At 33.5% G+C, this 13,565-nt stretch overlaps 2 protein-coding genes and 1 long non-coding RNA gene across 3 annotated transcripts; all 3 read left to right on the top strand.

The window, feature by feature from the left end:
* The first annotated feature begins 2,830 nt into the window (after positions 1 to 2,830).
* On the top strand, positions 2,831 to 3,856 carry LOC131628790 (uncharacterized). The gene has a single exon (XM_058899884.1). It carries the CDS (start codon positions 2,831 to 2,833, stop codon positions 3,854 to 3,856), a length of 1,026 nt encoding a protein of 341 aa, XP_058755867.1.
* A 3,309-nt stretch (positions 3,857 to 7,165) lies between these two features.
* On the top strand, positions 7,166 to 8,342 carry LOC131600350 (uncharacterized). Its single transcript, XR_009283118.1, has 2 exons — positions 7,166 to 7,558; positions 8,075 to 8,342. It is a non-coding gene; the product is annotated as an uncharacterized LOC131600350 (long non-coding RNA).
* Positions 8,343 to 9,118: 776 nt separating this feature from the next.
* On the top strand, positions 9,119 to 12,665 carry LOC131600341 (uncharacterized). Its single transcript, XM_058872522.1, has 6 exons — positions 9,119 to 9,255; positions 9,350 to 9,415; positions 10,429 to 11,097; positions 11,194 to 11,320; positions 11,387 to 11,677; positions 12,063 to 12,665. The coding sequence occupies exons 3-6, from the start codon at positions 10,430 to 10,432 to the stop codon at positions 12,627 to 12,629; spliced, it is 1,653 nt and encodes a 550-aa protein (XP_058728505.1). The 5' UTR covers positions 9,119 to 9,255; positions 9,350 to 9,415; position 10,429; the 3' UTR covers positions 12,630 to 12,665.
* The last annotated feature ends 900 nt before the right edge of the window (positions 12,666 to 13,565 follow it).

The raw sequence follows: 13,565 nt of genomic DNA, 5'->3' as shown, positions 1-13,565 counted from the left end.
AGTCCACTTTCTGTTTCAAAACTCTGCCTCCATGGTCTCTGATAGTAATCTCTTCACATAACTTTTGGGTAACATCCACCTCCACAAGCATTCTCGCATAGTTCACCCTTAACTTCCCTGCAGTGCATTCATCCGTGAACAATGGGTTTCCTACAGCACTCCCAATTTTGGATAAACTCTTCATTCCCCACAAAGGGAGGGGAAGGTTCGGCAGTTTGATCCAAATCGGTATCGTGCGTAGCATGTCTCTTGCCATCGAGAAGTCTTCTTTCCAATCTTGTAGGATCATCGATTTGTTCTGGAAAGTATAGGGGCCTTTCATCATGACCACATCACGATCATCACCATTCTTGAATCTGAGGATAAAGAAACCTTCATCATTATAGTACATCTCAGGGAGAGTCACAAAATTCCATGTTCTGCTCATATAGTTCTTTACTGAATTCATACTCAGATTTGTCCCAATCACATACATGATCAAAGCATTTTCCCAGTACCTAATTTCCGATTCCACATCTGATTCTTCAATCGCAACTTCAATTTTGCCCTCCACCACCTTTAGAGCTACAAATTGCAGTTGCATACCATTGGTTGATTTCCGATTCCCGCTAATTACATCCACCCACAATCGATTACTCTTCAACATCGATTCTGAATGTTGTTCTTGCATTTTAGGGTTCCCAGAACTAACCTCTTTCGTAGCCTCATCTGTCTTGGTTCCATCCGTTTGCTTCTTCAACGTGCCTTCACTGTCTTCCCCCACCGTGTTCCCCGGCGTAGCAGTCGCCGACGTCTCACCACCCTGGTTCGTTCCCGGCGATAGAGTCACCTTTTTCGGTCTTCCCCTTCCGCGAGAGCTTCCCGTGTGTGGATTTAACCCTATTACTTTTATTGCACAAGTTAAACTATTATTAATACTATTATTATTGTTATTATCATCATTATTATTAGGGTTAAATACGTTTTTAGTCTCTATAAATATGTGACCCTGCATTTTTAGTCCCTATAAAATTTTTCTTCAATAAATGGTCCTTCTAAAATTTTTATGCATGCAATTTCAGTCCATGCTATTTTCTAAAATTTTAAAAACTGTTTAATTATCCTTTAATTTTTAAATTTTTGAATAATTTTTTTAGATATGTTTAGAATACTGTAAAATATTTATTTACCATGTTTTAGAATTTTTTTAAAAAGAGAAAAATTAAATATGAATTTTTTAAATTTCAAAAAATAAAGATAAAAATAATGAAAATCTCTACTTAGAAATTAAATTTTGAGTTTCTCTTTTTTTCAGGAACTTTTTAAAATATTATGAACATTTCTTCAAAATAATCATTTTAAAATACATATTAGTTTGACAGTATGGACTGAAACTAGGTGCATAATAATTTTATAAGGACCATTTATTGAAGGAAAATTTTATAAGAACTAAAAATACAGGGTCGCATATTTATAGGGACTAAAAACGTATTTAACCCTTATTATTATTGTTATTATTATTTTTGAAATATAACATATTTACATTGTTTGCTTATTATTATTAAAAATTAAATTACCACTTGCACACACTAAAATGTATTGAGCGGTAAATGAAAATAAGTCTAGCGCCACCCTCCCTCAAATTAACAATATACCCATTTTCACCTTCAACTTTTCAACCTATTTAATTTAAATATATTATAATGGTCTGAAGTAAAATGATAAAAAAGGTATGGTCTAATTGAATAATATGGTAAAATAAAATATTTGAAAATTATGAAATTGAATATTTATGATAAAATAAAAAATTTGAAAATTAAAATTCAAAATTGAATTTGGTTATTTTGGATGTGGAAGCAATATATATTTATGATATGTAATTAAAAAAGGAAAAGAAATTCTTCAGAATATTCAATTTTATAATAAATTAAATATTAAAAAAAGCAATCAAACAATTGAACTCGAGTGGTAAACGAGCAGAAACTCCGACTAAAGACGAAATAAAATTGCTAAGCTTATTATTAAAATAAGTTTGCTTATTATTATTGTATTGATTTTTTAAAACTACACGCAATTTAATTAAAATATTTTTTATGAAAGGAGTAAGAGGAGTAGTCACCCAACATATCTCGATTTAAATAGATTATATATTTTTTATAAAAAAAAATTGTAAATCATATTAGTATTATGAATAGCATTATTTTAAGCAAATATTTAAAAAATAGAAAAATATAATAATAAAAACATCAAAACGAAAACCGAAGCATAATGTAAAAAGAAAAAAATCATATGTATTGTTTTCTATGGACTGAATTAATTTGTGGTGATGATGATTAATTAAAATTCTGCATTGGAAACTAACATCAATTTAATTACATAGGATAAATTTACAATTATTAAAAGATACAGCAACTAGTTATAATTATAATTTTTCTAATGACATGTCATATGGCATATTTTTAAACCAATCAATTATTTACGATTCATATGGGTAATGTTACCCAACTTATTTTGTTGGGTAATAAAGTTACCCCCTTACATAATTTATGTTTAAAAATTGAAAAGTGCGCAATATGTTTTAGAGAACTCTCTCCTTTAATAATGATTATTTAATATTGAATTAAAAAATGCAAATGAATAATAAAAATTAAAAATATTTAAAAAAAACCCTAATTTACAGAGCACCGTATCCCTTTTCCTCCAACAGTAACATTCATGAGCGGCAAGGGAAGGGGACGACCGAAGAAGATGGCTCCTCCGACGTCATCTCATGGCAAGCAATCATCCTGTAGTAGTACGGCGACGGTGAAGAACAATCCTGGAGGCTCTAATTCGAAAGGGGACAAAGCGAATGAAGGAGAAACCCTTACGGTTGGCAGAAAACCCTAATGTTAAGGTGGTTCAGCCAACAACTTCGAAGGTGACAGAGATCGAGACTCCTCAGAAACTTTGGGTGGACGTGATAAGCAACAATCGGAATCCTTCCAATGGGATGCAAATCGAGTTTATAGCACCACAACTTGTGAATGGTGAAGTTGAGGTCACAATTGAGGAAGAGGACATCATGAGTGAAGTGAGGTATTGGGAGTCTGCTCTCATCATGTATGTGATTGGAAGCGATCTAAGTATGCATACCGTGAAACAATTTATGGAGAAGAACTGGAATTTCGTCAAGCTGCCTGAGATGTTCTTCAACGATGAAGGGTATTTTATCTTGCGATTTCATTCAGTTGATGACAAGGATTTAGTGCTGATGAAAGGGCCCTATACGATACGAAACATGGCAATGCTTTTGAGGGACTGGAAACCGAACTTTAACTTACAGAGAGATATGCTGCGAACAATTCCAATATGGGTGAAACTCCCTCATTTGCCTCTGTATCTGTGGGGAAAACGAAGTCTGAGTATGATAGGGAGTGTTTTGGGTACGCCCTTAGTCACGGATGAGTGCACTGCAAATAGACTGAGAGTCTCGTATGCACGTATCCTGGTGGAGATTGATATCACCCAAGCCCCAATTGACGAGATCACCATTAAGGATAGTGAAGGAAATCGGATGAAACAGCCGGTTGAATATGAGTGGAGGCCGAAATTTTGTCATAGGTGTCAAAAGGTTGGCCATAACTGTGAAACTAGGCAGCCACAGGGTACAAAGCAATGGAAACCTAAGGAAGCTAAGCAACCAGAGCAACAAGAGATTGTGGTTAAGAAGACAGCAGAAACTCTCCCTGAGTCTGAACCAACTTGGACCACAGTGGAAAGAAGTAGGAAGGGAAAAGAGATAATCAAAGAAGGTACAACTGAGATCCTAAGCCATAACACATTTGAATCACTTAACCTTTTGAATGAGGTTGTGGTGATCCCGGATAAGACATGATGGTATCCTGGAATACAAGGGGGCTCAATAAAGCAGGCAAGATTCTTGAGGTAAGCTCCTGCCTCTTAGATCTTAGGCCTGATATTGTTTTACTGCTTGAAACTAGGGTGAAAGTGAATAAAGCCAATGCTGTGAGAAATAAATTGAAGTTTAAAGGAATGTGTATTGACAACTACGACAAGCATGGGAATGGTCGGATATAGGTTATGTGGAATGATTTGAAATATGATCTTAAACATGTACTGAGTACCAGTCAGTTCGTCCATTGTGGAGTCTATGATAAAGTAGGTTGTTTCTTGTTTTGGCTTACAGCAATCTATGCTAAGAACCAACTTGAGCAGAGACGGATTTTATGGAATGACATAGAGAGGATTCACCAACAGCAACAGGGAGCCTGGGTGCTAGTGGGAGACTTTAACAATGTGCTTTGTGCTGGGGACAGAATTGGAGGCAGGCCTGTGACTGAGACTGAGTATTCTGATCTAGCTCATATGATGGAGAATGCTGGTTTGGCAGAAATGGATAGCATGGGGGATTACTATACGTGGTCAAATAAACAATGCAACAATACTATTTACTCTAGAATTGATAGGGTTCTAGGTAATATTGAAGGGTTGAATAACCATTTGGATGTTGTTCTGACTGTGAAGCCTCCTAGTATCTCTGACCATGGAATGTTGTACCTCAAGAACATGACTCCGAGCCCACAACTTCATAGACACTTCAGATTTAGGAACTGTGTTACTAAGCTGGAGAATTTTCAAGATGTTGTGAGTTCTAATTGGAATGCTGGTTGCTCTGGTTCTGCTATGCAGGTTTTGTGGCTAAAATTGAAAAGGCTAGTCCCAGCTCTGAAGAAATTAAACAGGCCTTTACAGGACTTTCAAAGAAAGATGATTGAGGCTCGAAAGTGTTTATTGGATACTCAGATGCAGCTGATACATGATAGGATGAATCATATCCTTATTGAGCAGGCAAGGCATTGGACTGAACAAGTCATTAAATGGAGAGATGTGGAAGACATGGATATGAGACAAAGGGCCAAACTAGAGTGGTTGAGATATAGTGATGGGAATAATGCATATTTCCATGCAACCATAAAGACTAGACACAAGCAGAACCATATAGGGACCCTTATGAAGGAGGATGGCACACTCTTAACCTCACAGGCAGACATTGAACATGAAGTGTTAAGGTTTTATGGTGATCTTCAAGGAACCACAGAACCCAACCTAGAGGGCATCAATGTTGAGGTAATGAGAAAAGGAAAACAGTTGACCCCTGAGCATAGAGACTTCCTTATCAAGACTGTTACAACCACTGAGATAGAGGAAGCCCTGAAAGGGATTAATGACAATAAAACCCCTGGTGTGGATGGTTATGGGGCAAAATTTTTTAAATCAGCCTGGAGTATTATTAGGAATTCTGTCTGCAATGTTGTTCAGGAATTCTTTCAAAAGGGTAGGCTACATAGAGGTTTTAACTGCTCAGTTGTGGCTTTAATCCCTAAGAAACAGGGTGCCAATATGATTAGGGACTCTTGCTGTACCACTTTTTATAAGATTATTTCTAAAGTCCTAACTGCTAGATTGGGGAAGGTCTTACCAGACATTGTGGATATTAACCAAGCAGCATTTGTTAAAGGTCATCATATCCATGATCATGTCTTACTTGCATATGAACTTATGAGAGGCTATGACAAGAAGCATGCTGCACCAAAATGTATGATGCAAATACACCTTCAAAAAGCCTACGACATGGTGGATTGGAGAGCTCTAGAGCACATACTTAGAGAATTTGGTTTTCCTAGTAGATTCATTGATTGGATAATAAGGACTGTTAACACGGTTAGCTACAGATTTAACATCAATGGGAAGTATACTAAGATCATGGAAGCAAAGAGAGGCATACGACAGGGTGACCCAATCTCCCCACTCTTATTTGTTCTTGTGATGGAGTATCTCACTAGAACCTTGCAGGGACTAAAAGCTGAACCTGGTTTCAATTATCATGCTAGATGCGACAAGTTGAATATCACTAATATGTCCTTTGCAGATGACCTGTTACTCTTCACTAGGGGGGACCAAAAATCTGTTGATTGTATGCTTGAAAAATTTAAACACTTCTCCAAATCCACTGGTTTGAAGATGAATCCTAGGAAGTGTTTTATCTACTTTGGTGCAGTTGACAATGAGAGTAAAGAAAACATCAGGAGCAGCACTGGTTTTGTGGAGGGATCACTGCCATTTCGTTACCTGGGTGTGCCCCTTACTAGTAAAAGGTTGGCAATCAAACATTACCTTCCTTTGATAGAGAAGATCATGCAAAGAGTGACTCATTGGAGTGCAAGAATGCTTACCTATGCGGGACGACTCCAACTTATCCAAAGTGTACTGTTTGCGGTGATTAACTTTTGGATGGCTTGTCTTCGATTCCCCAAAGCTGTTCTCCAGAAGATTGATGGCATATGCCGAAGCTTTCTCTGGACAAGTACTAATATTAGTTCTCGCAAATCTCCTATATCTTGGAAGAGAGTGTGTACTCCAAAGAAATATGGGGGATTAAATATTGTTGATCTGGGAATATGGAATACTGTGTGTCTACTCAAATTACTCTGGAATCTGAGCAATAAAACGGACAATTTATGGATCAAATGGATCCACATCTATTATTTGAAGGGAGAAAATGTAATGCAGAGTGAGAGTAAGCCAAGATATTCTTGGCTCATGAATCAGTTACTGAAGCTAAAGCTGGTCTTTGTGCAGATCCAGCAGAATATGAGAGGCAGATTTAGCATGCGAGATGCTTATAATTCTCTTCAAATGCATAACAACCGTGTCAGTTGGAGAAGTATCCTTTATCACAATATTGCGAGACCGCGAGCAATTTTTATCCTCTGGTTGGCTTGTAATGGCCGGTTGGCTACAAAAGACAGGTTGAGGAAATTTGGTATGTTGGAGTCGGATGAATGTTGTTTCTGTCACAACCAAGAAACAATACAACACCTCCTTTTTGAATGTCATAAAAGCAAAGCTGTTTGGAAAGAAGTTTTGGATTGGTTGCAAATTCAACATGAGCCGTTATCATGGGATGCAGAGCTGGCTTGGATTACTCAGATTTGCAAGAGAAGAAAGTGGAGAGGTCGCATCCTTGTGTGCGCTGTTGCTGAAACCATATATGCAATATAGAGACTTAGGAATGACACTGTTTTTGGTCATGATGTGAAGAATAGCATTGGGAGAGAGATTATTGATACCATTGTGTATAGGTGCTGGGAAAATGTGAAACTCAGACCTCATTTAACTACACTCATGATATAGTTTATTTGTCCTTCTTAGAATCATGTAAATAGGTTCTTTGATTATCTTGGGCTGGATCGGGGTTGAGATCGCCTTGTATTAAGCTGTTTTTGAATTAATCAAATCATTTTATTGATTAAAAAAAAAAACATTCGTCTTCTTCATTCTCACAACCAAATCCCTTTTCCATTTCTTCGTTTTCGATTTGTATTCCCAATCCAAATGGAACGCTAAAACCATTCACCTTAACAATTATTCAAACCCAATCGACATCCTACAATCCCTCAAATTTCGAACCCTAACAATTCAAATTAGGGGTTACCGTCATTCCTTTCTGTAATTTCTAGTTTCATCTTTTGCTACTCTTCTACGCTGTTTCTTTACTTTTAAGGTCAATTTCAAGGTAAATTTTGAGTTTCTCTTCTACTCTTCGTTGGATCTCCTTGAAACCTGCTTCTCTTATGTTTTGCATATTTTTTCCACTTTTTTTATGGATCGTTATTAGTTAAGTTCGTTGTTTGCTTCAGATTTGGAAATCGGTAATGGTGATAGTAATGATTCCGGTAAATTAGGGTTCCTAATGGGCACAGGGAATACTTGGAAAACCATGTTTTCTAAATGGCTACAGAACTTAGGACTACTTGATTATAATTAAGTTATTAACTTTCTTCTAATGTGACCTGTCAAGTATTTTTGGGTGAAAAATGTGACTGTGAACTTGTTATTGATTCTGATTTCTGACCCGTAATCTTGTAATGCCAGTCCTATGCAATAAGTAAATAAAATTAGTTGATTTGCTTGTACTATTTTACATTTGCTCCAAATTATGATAACTATCCCACAGACGGAGGATCCAACAATTTTGGTGAAACTAAAATTTGTGGATTATTTGAAAGAAACTGTAACATATATTGAGCAGGGGCATGTTCAAGGAAGACATGGAAATAATTTAAGGACTTGTTGCTGCTTGGCTTCATGGGAGGGAAGATTATATGGTGTTACTGATGTTTTGTTTGGTGATTATGGATTTAGTGATAAACTTCCAAGGATATGGTTTAAGATTGTTGAGTCATATACCATTTTTGGTGTGTAATTTCTCTATTTTACATGTTGACACCATTTTGGAATTGTTATGTATGTAGCTTAGAGTTTGTGGAGTTAATTAAAGAGATTATGCTTTTATAAAATTACTGTGTTCTTAATTTATGTTCTTTAAATGTTTTTATAAGAATACTTTCAACAATTTTGTTGAAAAAATCAATTAAAAGTAAAAATATTTAAATTATTTTTTAACTATTGCTCGTAGAAAATTTTGGCGGTTTTAGTGGACATAGTTTCCAGAATATTAGGCGGTTACAAATGGTATAAGTTTTTTTATTTTTGTTGTCCAGAATATCATTAATCTTGTTGATATCTACCTTTCAAGGCTATTTCTCCCTCTACAAGAAAACATACTCCCACATTCCCAGCCACGCAATACAGCGACGTGATTTTGAAAATCACGTGAAAAAACAAAAGGGAGTTGCAACATGTTTTTATTAATAAAAAAATTAAAAGTAATGTTAGTACATGGGAGATTTAGAAAAAAAAATGAAAACAAAATGTTGTGTTGTGCAGATCACCTCACAACTTTTAAAATATAAAATTAAAAAATTAAAAATGTCAGGCTTATACAGGTTTGCACATGGGAGAACTTCGAAACTTTCAAAGTTGTGAGGTGTAAAACAGGTCGCAACAATAAATTCAAAAATTCAAAATGTTTGAGAGGGAAGTTGACTGACAAATAAATTGATGGGGAACAATTGACTGACATCTTTATTAGTGTCATGTTATTCACGTGGCAAAAATATGACAGTTGCAAAGTTGTAACATGAATTTCATTTCACTAAGTTGTGACGTGAAATTCACGCCACTGATTTCTTTATATATTTCCAAGCCTTTTCTCTCTCACGTCCATTTCACATATCAATATATTTTTCCTCCTCTTTCTTCATTCCTCCAACATTTTCCCTCTTCTCTCTCTTCCTCCTCCAACATTTTTCCTTTTCTTTCTTATATTATATCTTTCATCTTTAAATATTTTCATCTTCAAGTTAAAGGGTATAAAATTTAATTTTTCGTTTTTTTTTCTTAAAGATTAAATATTATGTTGATTTCTGTTTGTATAACATTCTTAATTTTTTTTTTCTTCAAGATTCAAGATATAGCCATAGTCAAGCTTCAAGGTTCAAGATTCAAGCTTTTTTTTATCTTTATTGAGGTATTTAAGCAATTAAATTTATTTATTTATTTATAATTTAAATATATTGGGTTGCTGGTTGTTATTGTAGATTAATTAAGTAGAAGTTGTTTTTAATTTCTAATATATTATAAAAAAATTATTTATGTGAAAATATATTTTAATGAAATTAATAAATTAGGTTTTGAGAAGTTATTTTATATTTATATTTTTGAAACAACAAATATAGTTTAATCTAAATAATATTTTTTTGATAATATATTATAAAAACAAAATATATAGATTTATTAAAATCGAATATTATTTATTTTTATGTCATTAAAAACAGAATATTTTATGTTATATTATATTTTTATTATATTAATTTTTTATTTTAAATAAAAACAGAATATAATATATTTTTATTTTTATTTTTGTGGTATAAAATAAAAAACTGAATAATATATATAAACAAAAACAGAATAAATTATTTTTTGTTTTTATGATATTTAAACAAAAACAGAATATTATGTTAGGTTTTATGAAATTTTTTTATATTTATGTTATTGAAACAACAAATATAGTTTAATATAAAAATAATTTTTAAAATAAAATATATAGATTTATTAAAAACTAAAACAGAATATTTTTGTCATTATAAAAAACTTTTTAAGTTATATTTTTATTTTTAATTTTATTTTTAATTAAAAACATAAATTATTATATGTTTATTTTAAAAAAACAAAATAATTTTTTATGTCATATTAAATTTTTTATAAGTTTATAAAATACAAAATAGTATGAAATTTATTTGTAATTATATATATTAATAGTTATAAAATTTATTTATAGTTAATATATTATGTGAGAATATGTTATATATTAAATAGTTGTATAAAATTTGTTTGTAGGAAAAGTAGTTTTCTAGTTAATATAAGTTTATGTTTAAGAACAGTATTAAGTTAGTTAATACTTGTAGTTAAAATTTTTAAAATTGGTTAATATATTAAATTCACATTTTTAATTAAAAAGAAAATTATTGTATAAATGTGCAGTATGGAATATTATCGGTACTATCGTAGTTGGATGTACGATAGGTTGTATCCTGGAAGACGTGGACTTAAACCAAATTTCGAGGAAGGAGTTAAAGGGTTTATCTCGTGGGCATTTGTTCAGGAATGTTGTCGAAGCGAAGGAGGAGTTAGGTGTCCTTGTCTTAAATGTGAATGTAGACCTATAATTAGTGACCCAGAGGAAGTGGAACGTCATTTGAAGAGAAGGGGTTTCATTAAAAATTATTGGGTTTGGACATATAATGGAGAAGAACTACCGTGTAATGTACTGGAGACTAGCAATACACAAGTACCCTTATCCTTCATGCAGTCTAAGGGATCTAACTTTCCACCTCCCACACAGGTATCCTCATCCTTCCAACAGACCAGGGAATCCTGCACCCCACATCCCACACAGGTACCCTCATCCTTCCAACAGACTGGTGAATCCCGCAACCCACATCCCACACATATACCCTCACCATCCGTGCAGACTGGGGGATCCTACACCTCACCTACCATACATATACCTGCGCATGAGGATGATAATAATGAGCCGGATAAGGACGATCATGAGGAGAAGGATGAGAATGACGGTGATGAGGAGGAGGATGACCCGAGTGTGATTTATACCATTGAAGGAAGATATTATATTTGGCCCGTCGGAAATTCGTAAGTTTCTAATTTATAAATTTTTATTTAAGTATACAGTATGTTATTTTTAACATAAATTTATATTTAATACTAATTCAAATTATTGTTGTTTAGTTTCGGGCCAAGTCGGATAGCTGCCCAGTGTATAAGTTGTGTAATTCAGCAAATGTATAAAAAAGCTTGGAAGAGATTTAAAGATATTGACTCGAAAGAAAAAGAAGCTTGGTTTAGAAAATTTAAGGTATAATTTATTTATTTTTTAAGTTATGGTTATTTAAATTTATTTGAATGTCTTACAACATTGCAGGAAAAGTGTACGTGGAAACTAACGAACGAGAGAGAGGTTAAAAAAAATTATTATGGGAGAACATCAGTTCGACTTTCTGACATGTTACGGCGTGCTAGAAAGCGTTGGGAACGTGAAAATATTCGTCCTAACTGGATAGGCAAAGAAGTATTTGATGAACTTCTTGTCTATTGGGATACACCTGAATTTAAGGCTAGATCAGAAAAAGCAAAGAAAATGAGAGCATCTGAAAATGGGGATAGCATTAATACAGTTGGAAGTATAAGTACGGTCGAACATGCTCGACGCATGGTAATTATTACCACTTTTTAAGTTATATTTTGATTTATTATATATTTTTAATTATAGTTAATTTTATTATTATCATCCTCATGACAAAAAAATCGGGGATTTTTGTTGACGAATGTACCAAAAAAGTTATTTTATTTAAATAATTATATATATATATATATATATATATATATATATATATATATATATATATATATATATATATATATATATATTTTATTTAATGGCAACTTTGTGGTGTGATTTTCACATCACAACTGAGATATTGTGGGGTGAAAATCACGTGGTTATATTTTATTTATTATTTAATTTAATTTAATTTAATTCTTGTATATAAGTAACTTGTTTAAACTATATTTAACTTAATTTTTTATTGTATGTGTAGGAGGTTTATCAGACATTGCTTGCGCAATTTTTGGTTGAAAATCCTCAATATACTCCAAGAGGTTCAGAGCCGCTTAATCCACATGTGGATTTTTATATTTGGGGTTTAGTAAATGGCGGAAAGGGACCTAATGAGTGTTTTTTTGGTGCTGGAAATTTGGCCGGCAGCTTGAGAAGAGTGGATAGAACTTTACTTCAAAGAGTTAGAGATGGGGAAGGAACGTCACGTCCACCACAATTGACACCTGAAATGCTAGAAACAGTAAGACAACTGGCGCTAACTGAGGTGAGACGCGAGTCAGCACAACGTGAGGCGGCGCTAGCTGAGGTGAGACGCGAGTCAGCACAACGTGAGGCGGCGCTAAAGGCCCAAATGGAAGAGCAACAACGGCAAATGGAGACAATGGCGAAGAGACAATCTGATATGGAGGAGCAAATACGGCGATTAATGCAATTCCAAAGGAGCGGTAATCAAGCGTTTGGTGGAAATGAAGGAGTTAGTGGTGAAGAACCGATGGATGATGAGAATGACGATGATCTTAACATTAACGAGTTTCCCGACCCATAAAGTTTACTTTATTTTTATGTTACTTTTAAATTTTAATTTTTGTAAGATATTTATTAAACCTTTTTAGTATTTTATAAAATTATTATTTATAGTTTTTTATTTATTAATTTAGTTTATTATATTTATTAAAAATAAAATGAAAACAATGTTAATTATTTTTAAGTTTTCATTTAAAAAAAATTGTTTTGTGATATTCACGTTACAAGTTTGCCGCGTGAATATCACGTCACAACTATTTTTAAATTTTGTGATTTGATTTTCATTTTACAACTTTGCCACGTGAAAATCACATCGCAATTCATTGTCATCTGCTCTGTTTTCTTTACACCTACTAGAATCTGCTATGTCCTCTATGCTCCTACTGAACATTAGCTGGATATCTGTGCAAACTGTTGCAACATGAATTTCACGTGGCAAAATTGTGAAGTGAAAATCATGTCGCAACAGAATTGCCACATGACCTCTTGCAGCATGAAAATTCACGCCGCTAATAAAGTGTTGTGACGTGATATTTTCACGCTGTGACGTAAATATCATGTCTTTAGAGACATTTTTTTTCTAGTGTTCCTTATTTCCTCTAGTCTTATTTAAGATGGTGAATGATTTTTGAAGTTATCACTGCATATCAATTAAACCTAAAAAAACACATTAAAATGATTTACACACTAGATTTATGATAAAAATATTTATATAAAAAAAACATCAGTACAAAATTAAAGCTAGAGTGAATGTCCATTTTAGTCCCTCATAAAAACTGCAGAGGTCAGCTTAGTCGATGAGAAAAAAAGTCTCAATTAAATCTCTTACAAAATTTAACCGAGTCATGTTAGTCCCTCTACTAATATTTTTTTTCAACCGGTTTTTTTTCTTATTTTTGAACTGTGATTTGACTGTCAGTGAAGACCCATTTTAGTCCCTTACAAAAAAGGGAGAGTC

The sequence above is a fragment of the Vicia villosa genome, linkage group LG1, assembly GCF_029867415.1.
Source record: "Vicia villosa cultivar HV-30 ecotype Madison, WI linkage group LG1, Vvil1.0, whole genome shotgun sequence".
Taxonomy (NCBI): Eukaryota; Viridiplantae; Streptophyta; class Magnoliopsida; order Fabales; family Fabaceae; genus Vicia; species Vicia villosa.
Note: the sequence above shows the minus strand (reverse complement) of the source record. Positions and strands in the feature narration are given on the sequence as shown.

Excerpts from the sequence above, each read along its gene's own strand:
- LOC131600341 (XM_058872522.1), top strand. The coding sequence starts at position 10,430 with ATGGAATATTATCGGTACTATCGTAGTTGGATGTACGATAGGTTGTAT. Across the intron at positions 11,098-11,193 it reads ATTTGGCCCGTCGGAAATTC|TTTCGGGCCAAGTCGGATAG; the intron begins GTAAGTTTCTAA and ends ATTGTTGTTTAG. Across the intron at positions 11,678-12,062 it reads TCGAACATGCTCGACGCATG|GAGGTTTATCAGACATTGCT; the intron begins GTAATTATTACC and ends TTGTATGTGTAG.
- LOC131628790 (XM_058899884.1), top strand. The coding sequence starts at position 2,831 with ATGAAGGAGAAACCCTTACGGTTGGCAGAAAACCCTAATGTTAAGGTG.